This window comes from Cyprinus carpio, chromosome A7, assembly GCF_018340385.1.
Source record: "Cyprinus carpio isolate SPL01 chromosome A7, ASM1834038v1, whole genome shotgun sequence".
Classification (NCBI taxonomy): domain Eukaryota; kingdom Metazoa; phylum Chordata; class Actinopteri; order Cypriniformes; family Cyprinidae; genus Cyprinus; species Cyprinus carpio.
This window is the reverse complement of record NC_056578.1, coordinates 21,200,889-21,213,487: the sequence shown is the minus strand read 5'-3', so window position 1 is coordinate 21,213,487 and position 12,599 is coordinate 21,200,889. Positions and strand designations below refer to the sequence as shown.

The 12,599-nt window shown below is 38.6% G+C and overlaps 1 protein-coding gene across 2 annotated transcripts in view; it reads left to right on the top strand.

Annotated features, from left to right (window-relative positions):
* LOC109084891 (alpha-ketoglutarate-dependent dioxygenase FTO-like) overlaps positions 1-12,599 on the top strand; it is a 126,070-nt gene that overhangs the window by 81,259 nt on the left and 32,212 nt on the right. The window contains exon 9 of one of the 2 annotated variants that reach the window (XM_042760319.1): positions 7,880-8,634. The exons of the other annotated variant lie outside the window; for it this stretch is intronic. Coding sequence (XP_042616253.1) covers positions 7,880-8,066 — 187 coding nt within the window. The 3' untranslated portion in view covers positions 8,067-8,634. Of the gene's footprint in view, positions 1-7,879; positions 8,635-12,599 lie in introns of those variants that run through there. 2 annotated transcript variants of the gene reach the window in all.

Below are 12,599 nucleotides of genomic sequence, written 5' to 3'. Positions count from 1 at the left end.
TAGTCGAATCATGATGCTAACAACTCCAGTATCTCATCTAAAGAAAGCCTGTAACCATTGTCAACCTTCTGATCAGAGCTGCATCATTTCAGAAGTTTCTTATGTGTTAAAGAATTAGTACTAAGTAAACTTTGATGTCGTAACATGGTGTTGACGTCCTGATGGAAGGGTAAGCTCCTCAAAGTGGCTACACCATGATCTATTAAACATAAAGCAACATTTTGTAAAGTTATTTATTTCTTCCAACTTTTGTCATGCCAGAGCACAGGGTGTAGATAAGCATGTGTCACAGCTCTTTACAATCCCTTATGAAGAAGTCCCGCCCTGTCGTAGCGTAGCATTGCAAAGTGGTAAAGCCTAGCCCCCAGCAGCCAGAGAGCACAGAGAGCTGCTGATATCCATGACTGGATTTGAGCAGGCAGGCCAGCCCAAGCCTTGTGCTGATCGCTTTTAGTCCGGGATGGAAAGCTGTCTTGAAAGGCTTGTTAATGGGAGGGAAGCCTCTGTAGTCGTGCGTTCTTGAGCGTTTGTGTGTATGCGTGCTTGTCTGGAGGGGTCGGGGATGATTCTAGGCTAACAGACGTGGAAGATGGAATGACAGTGACCCTGAGCTATGCTATTGCTCTGAAGTTACTGTAACTACCTCAGGAAACTTCTTCTCTTAGAACTTTGTGTTTGCTAACACTTTTCCACAGAAATTGAAAACTGGTCCTCCACCGGAATGTAGAAACTGACATTGTTTACATTTTACATTTTTTCATGGCATTGCTAGTAAATGTGTTCTTATTTTCACAGTATTATTTACAGTGATTAGATGCTTTCAGTTTCAAATGATTACTTTTTATTATATGTATTTTAATATTATATTAAATATTATATATATATATATATATATATATATATATATATATATATATATATATATATATAAAATCATGTAAACTAAAAGCATCCATTAACTAAATAATATTAAAATATAGTATACTAAAATACAAAATCTAAAACACACACACACGACACATGTAGGCCTACATATATAAATTACCCACAACTCTTAATATAAAAATAGAACAAAAAAAAATGCCTAAATCTAATATTTATTGTTATTATTATTATTCACATAATTTATATTTTATTTATTTGGTAATCATCAGTGCACTATCAGCCAGTCATAAATCCTTTGGGGTGATTTAAGATCCCTTTGATGTGAATTAGAGACCTGATTATCCTGTTAGGGTCAGTGCTGTAAAGTAACGAAGTAATAATACTTTGTTACAGTTCTTAAGTATTTTTTGGTGGGGAGAAACTGTTTTATATTAAGAATTGTGGGTAATTTATATATGTAGGCCTACATGTGTCGTGTGTGTTTTAGATTTTGTATTTTAGTATACTATATTTTAATATTATTTAGTTAATGGATGCTTTTAGTTTACATGATTTTATAACTATATCTATATATATGTCTATAATACTTTTATATTTCTGTCAACTTTCACTTTTACTCCACTACATTTCCTTATTAAAATGTATACTTTTACTCAGATACATTTCCCCAAAGCATATTTGATACTTACTACAAAATAAAGTCGGAAGAAGACTGCAAGAAAGCAGCTTTGACGAATCTGTGGTCTGGCACTTGCAAGTTTTAGACTCCTAAAAACACCTTTGCTCATGTGCAAACAAGTGCTCGCACACCCGCTGATGATTTCATTTTCCACTCAATTCGAGGCTGGGATGAGCGATATACTGTATATCATCTGCCATAATATGGTAAATGTTGTTTAATTTATATAATTTAATATAGTTAATCTATATCACACTAAGAGTGCCTTTTATTTTCCCAGATATCAGCATTATAACAAATTGCTTTTATACACATTTGATAAAGTTAGCATTAAGTGACTTATATTTTAGACACAATATTGCCTGTTTTTCTAAATTTTGCCAACGAAAATAGTTCTAAACAAAGATTACAGCACTGTTTTGTGTCTCTGAACAAAACACAGGATGTGTTTCCTGATTGAATGAATCAGGTTTTTGAATGAATCGGTTGAGCGAATGATTCAGTGACTCACTCATTAACACAATCAAATTCCTGAATGAATCGGTTGACTGCCACCCGACGGTTTTAGTTTCACATTTCATACAAAATGTAAGAAAGAGTTAAAACTGAAAACATCTTGCTGCTCAAACTGTGTATAAACATTTTTTTCCATTTTGCATTTACTTGTACTTTTACTTTCAATACTTAAGTATGTTAAAAAAAAAAGAGTAGTATTATAAATGGTGACTTTAACTTCTACCAAAGTCATTTTCTGGTAAGATATGTGTACTTTTACCTAAGTGTGGCTTTCAGGTACTTCGTCCACCACTGGTTAGGGTTTATTTTGTATGCTTCTGAATTTACATGATCAGTTAATTCTGAACCACTGACACTGACTTAACATTCAGATTCATAACATATGTGACAAACAAGGCTTTTGGTATGTTAAGAATGAATTTCGTACATGTTTGTGCACACATTTGCATCTATGCATTCAGCTTGTGTTATCTGTTTCACCTTGTCCTCAGTCTTTCATAAAACAGTCTTGGACATGAGAGAGACAAATTGCAGCTGAGTTATCTGCAGGTGTGAGGAGTGTTCTCTAGTCTATAGCTCTGGGCCATGGACTATATATTTGAGAGTACAGGTAAAGGTGTGCTCACTCAAAAAGGAATGCATGGCAGATCACAGCTTCTCCCCACACAGAGACAGAAAGTAAATGGCTGAGCTGACCGAGTGGGCCAAACGTGTACAAACCATCCCCATTAGCTAAGGAGGAGAAAGTCAGTGTGCCCGGGACAAGGAAAGACAGACCAGGAGGAGGAGAAGGAAGAATGTCGAAGGTGAAAGAGAAAATGAGAGTGGAAGTGTAAAGAGTCACGACTAAAAAAAAAAAACGAAAAAGAGTGAGAGTGAATTAGGGTGACTGCCAAACTGTATTTTGGACAGCGAGAGTTTGACATGTCCTGCTCTACCTCAGTGAGTTCTGCTGGAGGCCATGACATGTAACATGTCCGCCAAAGGCACTGCTCCGGTAATTATGTGATTACAGATGAAATGCAGCCTGTGAGTGTGTGTGTGTCACAGACGGTGGAACAGGTTTTAGCAGGCTTTTTTGATGCTCTCAAATCTGATAACTCTTTGACAGTAGTATAAATCTTTATATGTGAGAGGTCATGCATTACTGATAAAGTCACTGAGAGGAAAACGCATCAGGTGACTGCATCGGACAGGAATGAGGGTCTGGATATTGTGAAAGGCCCTTCGTACACATCTCTACTGCACAGAAAGTGATGAAGGTGTGCACACACAACTACATCTAAGAGGAGAACATGTTTGTGCGTGTAGGTTAAGAACGACGGATGGATGGTGCACTGTGCACTTTAGTTTATTTTCAATTTCAGCATACAATTTTTCACGGTCATATCTTTCCCCTTTTCAAAATAATCCGATGCCGGCTGGCTATGCTGGCCTCTTTTCATTTGGAGTTTGTTTCTGAAAAGGTTGCTATTATAGCCAAATGGGTTGTGTGCTTCTCCAAACACGGCAAACATTAAGCCGAGCTCCGGTTTCAGCGTTGCTCTTTAATGAGAGACTCGAATAACGAGGGGAAGGGAGGAAGATCAGATGTATAGCATAGAACCTCAAGTGTGGTTTTATCCCTTCAAACACCCATTCTTTCATTCTGTCATTCTTTTTGGTTTTCTTTCACTCTTCTTTTCCTTTCTCCCCTGGGAGAAGTGTGTTCATTTGGTTTACCAATGAATTATCAGCTGTAACAGTCATCTTTAATAGTGCGGGTGGGCAAGACGGGCAGAGCTGCACTCCGTTGGTTTTTAGCATGTGGAGCCTCTGACTCATTTTTGGCCTTTTATCCTGGCTCCATTTGTGATTGTTGGATCTTTGAACATTTCATAGGTACTGGAAATGCACTTTTTTGTTTTAAGAAGTATCAATGGCTTTATGTTTTTGCATCACTTTTGAATCTGCCGGTAGCTATTTTGTCATATTAGTAGTCTGATCATTTTTGGAAGGTCATAAATAGCATTAAGCATGCCAATATATGTAGATGTATTTGATTTAGAAGTCAAGCCTAAAGTCCATGTTTCTGTATGTAGTCTCAAATCCCTTTTACTAATTGTTTTATGTACACTTTAGTTTAGTTTTGTAAACCGTTTTAGAAACCTGTTTTAGAACAATAAAAACTTTTTTTTTTTTTTTTTTTCATAGCAGTCGAAAAATATTTAGAATTTAATAATAATATTTTCTAAGAAATATTTCAATAATTTATTTTGGCTTTAATACAATGACAACAGCCAATTATTTATTTATAAACATTTCTTTATAATTGTTGCCTTTCATATTTTAGGGAGGGGGTCCTTTAAAAGGTGTTCATCCTATTTGGGGGACTTTGGCATTAAAAAGGTAAAAAAAAAAAAAAAAAAAAAACTGAGTTTGTTTGTTAATTTTACTTCAACTTTTATTTATTTATTTAGTAAATTTTACAAATAATGCCCATAAGTTACCATTTTCGTTTTGTTTTCATGACAGAGAGTGCACATGTGAATATTTAAGACCATACTTTTGCTGTTTATAAGTATATAATTTAAAGTCCTTTTTTATTTAAATGGGTTGGTCATTATTTACTCACCCTCATGTCATTCCAATGGTGTTCTGTTTCAACTGATTTATTTATTTATTTTATTTTTTTTTTACTGTTTTTGAAAGTCACTGGGGCCCAAACAGCACTGGATCATTTCATTGTATGGATGAAAAACATCAAAGGCTAAGTTCACACTGCAGGCAAATGTGGCCCAAATCAGATTTTTTTTTGCTCTGCTCACATGTGACTCAGATCTGTTTTTCTCATGACAGTGTGAACAGCACAAACCACATGGAATCTGATCTTTTCAATTCTGATTTGTGTCACTTCCATATGTGGTACTAAATCCGATACAGGTCAGATGTTTTGGAATGCAACCGCAGTGTGTCATATCGGTATTCATGTGACTTTTATGCTACTCTAGGTCAACATTCCTAACGATTCTGTGTTCATGGGAGTCGTGGGATTTTACATACCCAAAGTTATGAAGACAGTTACGAAAGGTAGTCAGTGGAAGTACAATGATGTGTCAGAACTCAAAAGTATTGCAGTGACAACTCTATATACAGTACAAGCAAAACATAAGGGCTTATATCATAAAAGTTTCAAAACTCTGCTCTCTTCTGTCACATCCTTGTCTTTATTTTTCATATTGTCTGGCTTCTGTGGCAGATCACACTTTAATCGCTTACTTTATGTCCTCTGTGTTTACTTCCATATGACAGTGCGCTGCGCAAGTGTTGCCAAGTCCACAGTTTTCCCGCAGAATTGGGCTACTTTTTCATTGTTGCCATGGGTTGCTTTTTAACTCTGTGGGTTATAAATCGACCCCACTAACGTGATATATAACCCCCAAAATGCGATTGGGCAAGTTTTGGAATAGTTTTGAGAAGCAATTGGGCAGATTTTGTTGTGGAAACCTGGCAGTCTTGTTCATATTGTTCTTTTGCGAATGCGGCTCAGGTCAGAACCATGATGGAAATCTGATATTGGCCACATTTAAAACAACAATGTGAACAGCTATACAAAAAAATCGGATCTGAGCAAAAATTGAGCACTAAGGCTCACAGTGTTAACGTAGCCAAAGAGATGCCATCTTTTATGTTCCACAGAAGAAAGATAGTCATGCAGGTTTGAACAACATGAGGGTGAGTAAATGACATAATTACAATTTTTGGGTTAACTATCCTTTTAAGTGTGATTCACTTTTGCAAATGAGTCTAGTCTAGGCTATCCTACCTCAGGATCAAACAAATAACCAAACTGTCCATACATTTCATACAGGCCTTAATCATGTTTCTATGTACTGATAAATGCAGCTAGGTGAAGTGTCCGCTGCAGTCCCCTCTCACACGTTCTGTCTCAGTGTCATTTGGTCCTGTTGTGCAGCTCAGATAATTCCTCTCCTCTCTGCCTCAAACTCTCTTTTTTGAAGTCAGAAGCAGGTGTTTCTTCTCTCCCTGAAGCGACTGTTTGTTTAATGGTTTATATATTCTTTTTGTGCCTGCCTGATTACTGGGGCGGTGAATTGGGTTTGAAACATTCACCATGAACTGTTTGAACTTGAAAGCTGCCCCCCCCCCACCCGCTTCTGGCCCTGTCTTACTGAAAAGCACAAGCAAGCGCACACGTACCCACCGCGGAGCTGTCTAATAGTGTTCGTTATCTACACTTTATTGCTTATTATTGTATAGCTTGACATGGCTGATGTAAAAAAAAAAAAAAAAAAAAAAAAAAACAGTCTGGCAGAATTTCTGATGACCGGGAGCCTTCAGTGCTTATTACTACAACACACACTCCACAGTGCTAATGCAGGGGTTGACAGGAGATATGCGCTCACATACACACACACGAACAAAAGCATTAATTTATATGGATAACATCTCAAGACTTTCTGTGAATTTACCTCCTTTACCAGCAGGTGTCGTCAGACTAGTGAAAAAGTAAAGCTTCTTTCGCTTTCACACACATATTTTCACATACCCACCACACACAGGTGCACACATAAAGCTGGAGGGGACAGGTAAAGGGTGGAGTGCTTGTGCAATGGGCATGTGAGTTACTGCGTTGGTGTCAGCGAGCGCATCTCACCTGTGAAAAATCTTCCAGCCCCAGGTGACTGTCATATACAGATGTACTACCTCAGTTCCCACCATTACGGGCCGTGTCGGATCAGGACTGGATAATCACGCTGTCTGCTTCGACATGCAGAGGCCCAGAGCTGCTGTCTTGGTTAATGACTAACCTGATGAGCGTTTGATGTAGCTGAGCATCGACATTAGTGTAGACTAATTTACTCCAGCGATGCGGTATTTGGACTCACAGTACGCGTTCCTTCAGGCCTCCTCATACTGTTATTAAGAGATGAGAGCGGTGTGTTTAAATCGTTCTCTCCCTCTTCTTCTCTCGCTCTCTCCATTTGTTATGTTTGATGATCTAAGTTGAGATAGTGTTTGAGGAGTTCTTATGAGAGAGGTCTTTTGTAATGAGTGGAACGGCTGAAAGGCCTGCAGGTGATTCGAAATTACCCTTTATTTCATAAGTCTGCATGATTTACAGTCAAAAGAATAACATGCCATTCTGATGAATGAACAAGCGGGTGTGGAAAATGAGCCAATTTTGCTATAAAACTGTGGCAAGCATTATTGAGAACGTGGCGTGTGCAAATCCGTACTGTAGTGTTCTGATTTTGCACTAGTGAACTCTCTGAAGGGAGCCTCATGCACTTGAAGAGAAACTGCTCTGAGTAGTTTGAAGTTGTAGAACAGACGTTTGGGAAGATCATGAATAGTAACAGCTGTTTTTGGCACTGTTGGATCAGTGTTCTCATTTTGGCTGGGCTGCATTATCTCCGGAGAGCAGAACTTAGGATGGCTACCAGCTACGGTTCTGGGATTTCTCGGCTTACCCCGGTGCAGCTTCGCATCTTCACTTAAGGAGAAATGATCCTGCAATTATGTAAACTCATTTTCCAACACACACACAAAAAGAAAGGCATTAATATATGCTATCACCTCCAGCCAGTGTTTTATATGCTAATGCGAGTTAGTTTGCAGCGGAAAGAGGAGGTGTTTTATCACAGGGGCTTTTTGACTGGGCCTGAAAACAGATCTGTATGTAGAATTAGCAGAGAGGTCCCACCTGCTTGTGTGTGAGCTACTGCAGTGTTTGTCTAAGTAATAATGAACTCTAATAAGCCGAATAAATCATGCTGACTGTGTTGATCTCTAAAGGTACAAGCTGGCATTGATGGAGGGCCCAACCAGTGGGGATAGCTTCTGTGAGGAACAGACAGTAAATACATCTCCGCCGTTTATTTCCCTTTGTGTTGTTGTTCTTCTAAGTCAAATTCAACAAAGTGTTACAATAAAGAAAGATTTTCATGAGGTGAGAAGTACAGAAAACCAACAGAACATGTAAAAACTTGGAAACTTTTTTTTTTACACATCAATGAATAAAGCAGTAGGATTGGCTCACATATGTATGTGTAAATTATTATTTTATTTATCCATTCCTTTGTTCACTTATTTATTTTGTTCACTTATTTTATTAATTCATGTATGTTTTCTTTAATTTATTAATTCATTGATTTTACAATAAAATTTTGTATTGTTTGGAAAAAAAAAATTCTTTATTTCTTTATTATAAAAGTCAGAAAATTCTGTTTTCATAAGCTGCATTCAAAGCTGTAATGCATTTGCACACCTGTTAACACAATCTTTATTAATGCATCAAATTAGTATATTGCTTGGCAACAGTAAACAATGTGTCATTAGGATAATGAACTATTGTGGGTGGACTGATTGTTTATTCTAATTATGATAAATATTTTGTTTATACTATTGTTTATATACTGTACACGTTGCTTGTATATATATATATATATAAAGCAACTGATTATGTTATGTATATTTATTCATGTATTGCCATTGAGACATTTTGTCCACTTTGTGTTTGGAAGCATTATATTAAATTGACTGCACAAAAACACACACAGCGCTACCTACTGATTAATTCCACTCTGTTCTTATTGAGACATGCTATCTCCTGCTATTAATGCGCTGAACTAATTGTACTGGGCTATAATTACAGCCTCAGACTTCAAAAGTATTTTGCATCTAACATCAGTCTTGGTACATAAAGCCTGCGATTTACAGTAAAACTTCATTTAAGGCAATAACTCTCACAGATTATGATTAGGGTTAGAAATGGAGATAGTGTGCGTGCCATCAGAGATAGACAGGTTAGAACAGGATCTGAACAATATTACTGCACAGTGCTGCAGGTTATGAAAAATAATTAGAGATGCTTGTGTGTGTATGCGTGTGTGTTTGAGGAATAAAAACACACCCTCACTGTTTTGAAGTTGCATATTACAGTTTTCACAACTTTCATTGCGTGTGCACTCTCTTTTAATTCCCCTTCAAATGAAGACCATTACTCTCACTCTTGCATACTGTTATTAAGGGGGGGAAATATTAAAGTAGCCTAGCTATTGCATTAAAAATCTTAAGTGCACATTAATGAGAAAATAATGCACTGCAAATGATTCTCGCCTTCTATTCTGAGCATAGAGGAAACGTCACGGGTATCAGACACACTGAAGCAAGAATCAGAAGTCTGTTGTGAGTCACCAAAACAATAACTTCATGATTATTTGAAAATAATACTGAAGATAAATGGGCAATTTATGTCATATTTTATCCAGGTTTATTTTTATTGAGATGCCAAAGCTAATAAAAAGCATCAAATAGGCAGCAGCCTTTTTTAAAGTTGTTTCTATAGGTTTCCTGGCATCATGTCCAAAGCCTGTGAAATGCAAACTATAATTAGAGAGAGAGAATGAAAATGAGGAGGGGAGGGAAAGTGCTTAACGTTAAGTGCACAATCGGGTGTTTGAACCGCTCAGAGTTCAGGCTTCTCGGTTTTGTGCTGCTGTCAGACTGTGTCATGGTGTTAGACTGTGTAGTTTTGTGAATTCACAGGAATAAAGATGAGGAGAATCAGATGTGCGCGTATGAAAGCGAGGGAGTGCTCGCCTGCATGAAGAAGAAACTAAAAAGAAGAAGCTGAGAAAAAAATAAAATAAAATAAAAAACTCGGCTTTGGTTTTTCAGGCCCACTGGCAGAACTAAACAAACGCGTGCGTATTGCAGGGGGAGCACATTAACTGTAACGGCTCTTGATCTGTTCGAGCTGAGAGTGCTGTCGGCATGGCTAATAAACACTTCATTTAGTTTTAATGGTGCCGGCGCCTCTCGGCAGCCTTCAAAAGCCCTCTTTATTTGGGTCATTTATGTCTTTCCTCGAGGAGCACCCCGGGGACGCGGGATCTGTCCACACCGCTGCGCGCCACAGCGTTTGAAAGCGAGGGGGAAATTAATAGGGCTATCTCTAAAAAATAAATAAATGATGGGCAGAATACCACCAACCAGCCCGCTGAGCTTATTAAAGAGAGACGGCGAGAGGGAGAGAGACACTCACAGAAAGAGAGATTTTAATATGAATTTTGCACCTTTTAATGTGCAAGTATTTTCCTTTTCCTCTTTGATTTTTCTTTTCTTGTCGCCCTCCCTCCATCTTCCCAGGCTCTCTGTTTCAGATGGAGTAAATGTAAACATGGCAATTATGGATTGTGTGAGAGTTAATTACTGGGTGTGCTTCTGCCCTGAGGGACGTTTGACAGCGTGTTTGCGTTGATAAAACGGTCTACTCATCAGCAGCCCTCCAATGGTGTCTGAGCCCTCCGAGAGTGGACCGAAGGGAGCCAATCCCTGGAGTCCTCACGGCTCAAGGACCAATTAGTATTAAGCAGAATTAATCTAAACGGAATAGTGCCATCCACAGCGGATCCACTGGAGGTGAGGGGGAATTAACCGACTAACGGATTGATTGGATGAATCTTTTTAGCGGTCTGCTCTTGCTTCCTCCTCCTGGCAGTCAAGTAAAGATTTAGAAAAATAAAATAAAATAAAAATGACACATTTGGCCTGGAATGATAGACTGATCTTAAATATTTTAATGAGGACAACAACAAACAAAAGTGAACACAGGTCATTTTTCTGTGTAGTACACAATTCTTTATTAGCATCTGTGGTCCCATGAAGAAATGTTAACCTTTCCATTGCATAAAAGGTTCCTTATAGCAAATAAAGGTGCTTTTGTTCATTAACAGGTTCACACACACACACACACACACACGTTTATTTTGAGGACTGTTCACTAAAAAAGCTTTTTTGTGGAACCCAAAATGGTCATCTTATGGTAGGGTTTTCCAAATGGGTTTTTTGTGGTGGAACTACAGGGGGTTGTGAGTTGATGAAAAGCTAATAGTTAATTATACTGAATGACAAATTTAAAGTTTGCATAATCTCACCAGTATTCTGCCAAAATAAAAACTGGAGGATTTAAAATGTTAACGACTTTGAAAGTAGATTATTAAAGACATAAATATTAGTGATGTAACTTGCTTCTTATAATTATTAAATATACATTTTGGCCGACATAAATGTTTGGGAATGCTTGTTCTATGGAATCAAACCTTTTTGGAACCTCTATTTACCTAAGAGTGTATTTGGTCATGTACTTGAGCATTGATCTGAGGCTAAGATTTGGCATCCATACCCTGTCGTGTTGTGGTCATTTTTTATTTAATTTTTTTGTTCAGATGAGCACCCGCTGGTTCACTTCCCTCATGTCCTCAATCGATTTGGGGCAAATGCAGCTCCATTAGGGTGCAGTAAGTGTGCGCGTTTGTTTACAATAAGAGATGTGACACTCGCGACCCCAGCTGCAGTGGAGAATTGATTAGCTCAGGCTGAGAGAATAGGAGTCGGGTCAAGGTTAACCCCGCCAGGCCTCAAGCGCGATTATGCTACATTAGCCTGTTAGCAGTCAAACAGGAGGGGTCCTGTTAAGCTAATTAGCACTTTCTCATCATATCAGCGCTGACAGGAATTCACAGCTTTCCATTGATCCTTTTTTTCTGTTTACCATTTAGCAGGCCCGTCCCGAGTACACCAGAACACCTGACTCGAGCGTCTCGGCGGAAAGTGCGCTCATTTGATTACCTGGAAACGATTAGCACTAGTTGTCCCGCGATGCTACGCTAATATGCTCAGCACCGCAATGCTTTCTCGCTGGAGTTCTGGTGTAGGAGCTTGTATTCAGATTTCACAAGTTAAAGACTTGATTTAGTAGCCCGTGGAGAGCGAGTCGGAGTCTCTTTGCCTCCGAGCCATCTGCGTTCACATCAAAAGCAGGTCAAAATTCACAAACGTTGTTTCGCGCAAGCAACCCCAGCGCGTGTTTACATGCAGACTCTGGAAGGATGTAAAGCTACGGGGTTTTATACGCTGTGACAGCTGCTGAGATGAGCGCTGTGTTTGAAGACTGATCTCCTGGAGTTGCAGGTGGAAGTGTTGGGGATGCTCGAGCGAGTGAGAATCAAGGCAGTTGCCTTTTATGATAGTGTGATACACAGACTCTCTCTCTCCTTCTCTCTCTCTCTCTCTCTCTCTCTCTCTCTCTCTCTCTCTGAGAGACTGGTTCATTTTTTTGCGTTTTTGAAATCTTTCTCTCTATACATGCGCTCACACATACACTCACTATTGGTAATTTCTTCCTTCGGCGATTAAAGCAAGTAAGTGTCAGAGGCACAGCGTCTTCGTCTCTGTCTCACAGTGAAACACTGATCCCACTGTCACATCACACTTAATCCCCTCATACAGCAAACTGCCATTGTCTTCATTTCACTTCCTCTTCTCCTGCTCTGCTGTCTGTCCTCTCTGTCTCTCTCTCTCTTACTGTCTTTCACTCTTGTTTATTTACTTTTCACAACATGCTGGCATTTGGATGCTGCTTTGTCACGGCGCAGTTGCAATGTCTATGACTCTTTCATGTGTTTTCACACTTTAAGGAAAAGCATTTATCATGAATCAATATTCACTCTGT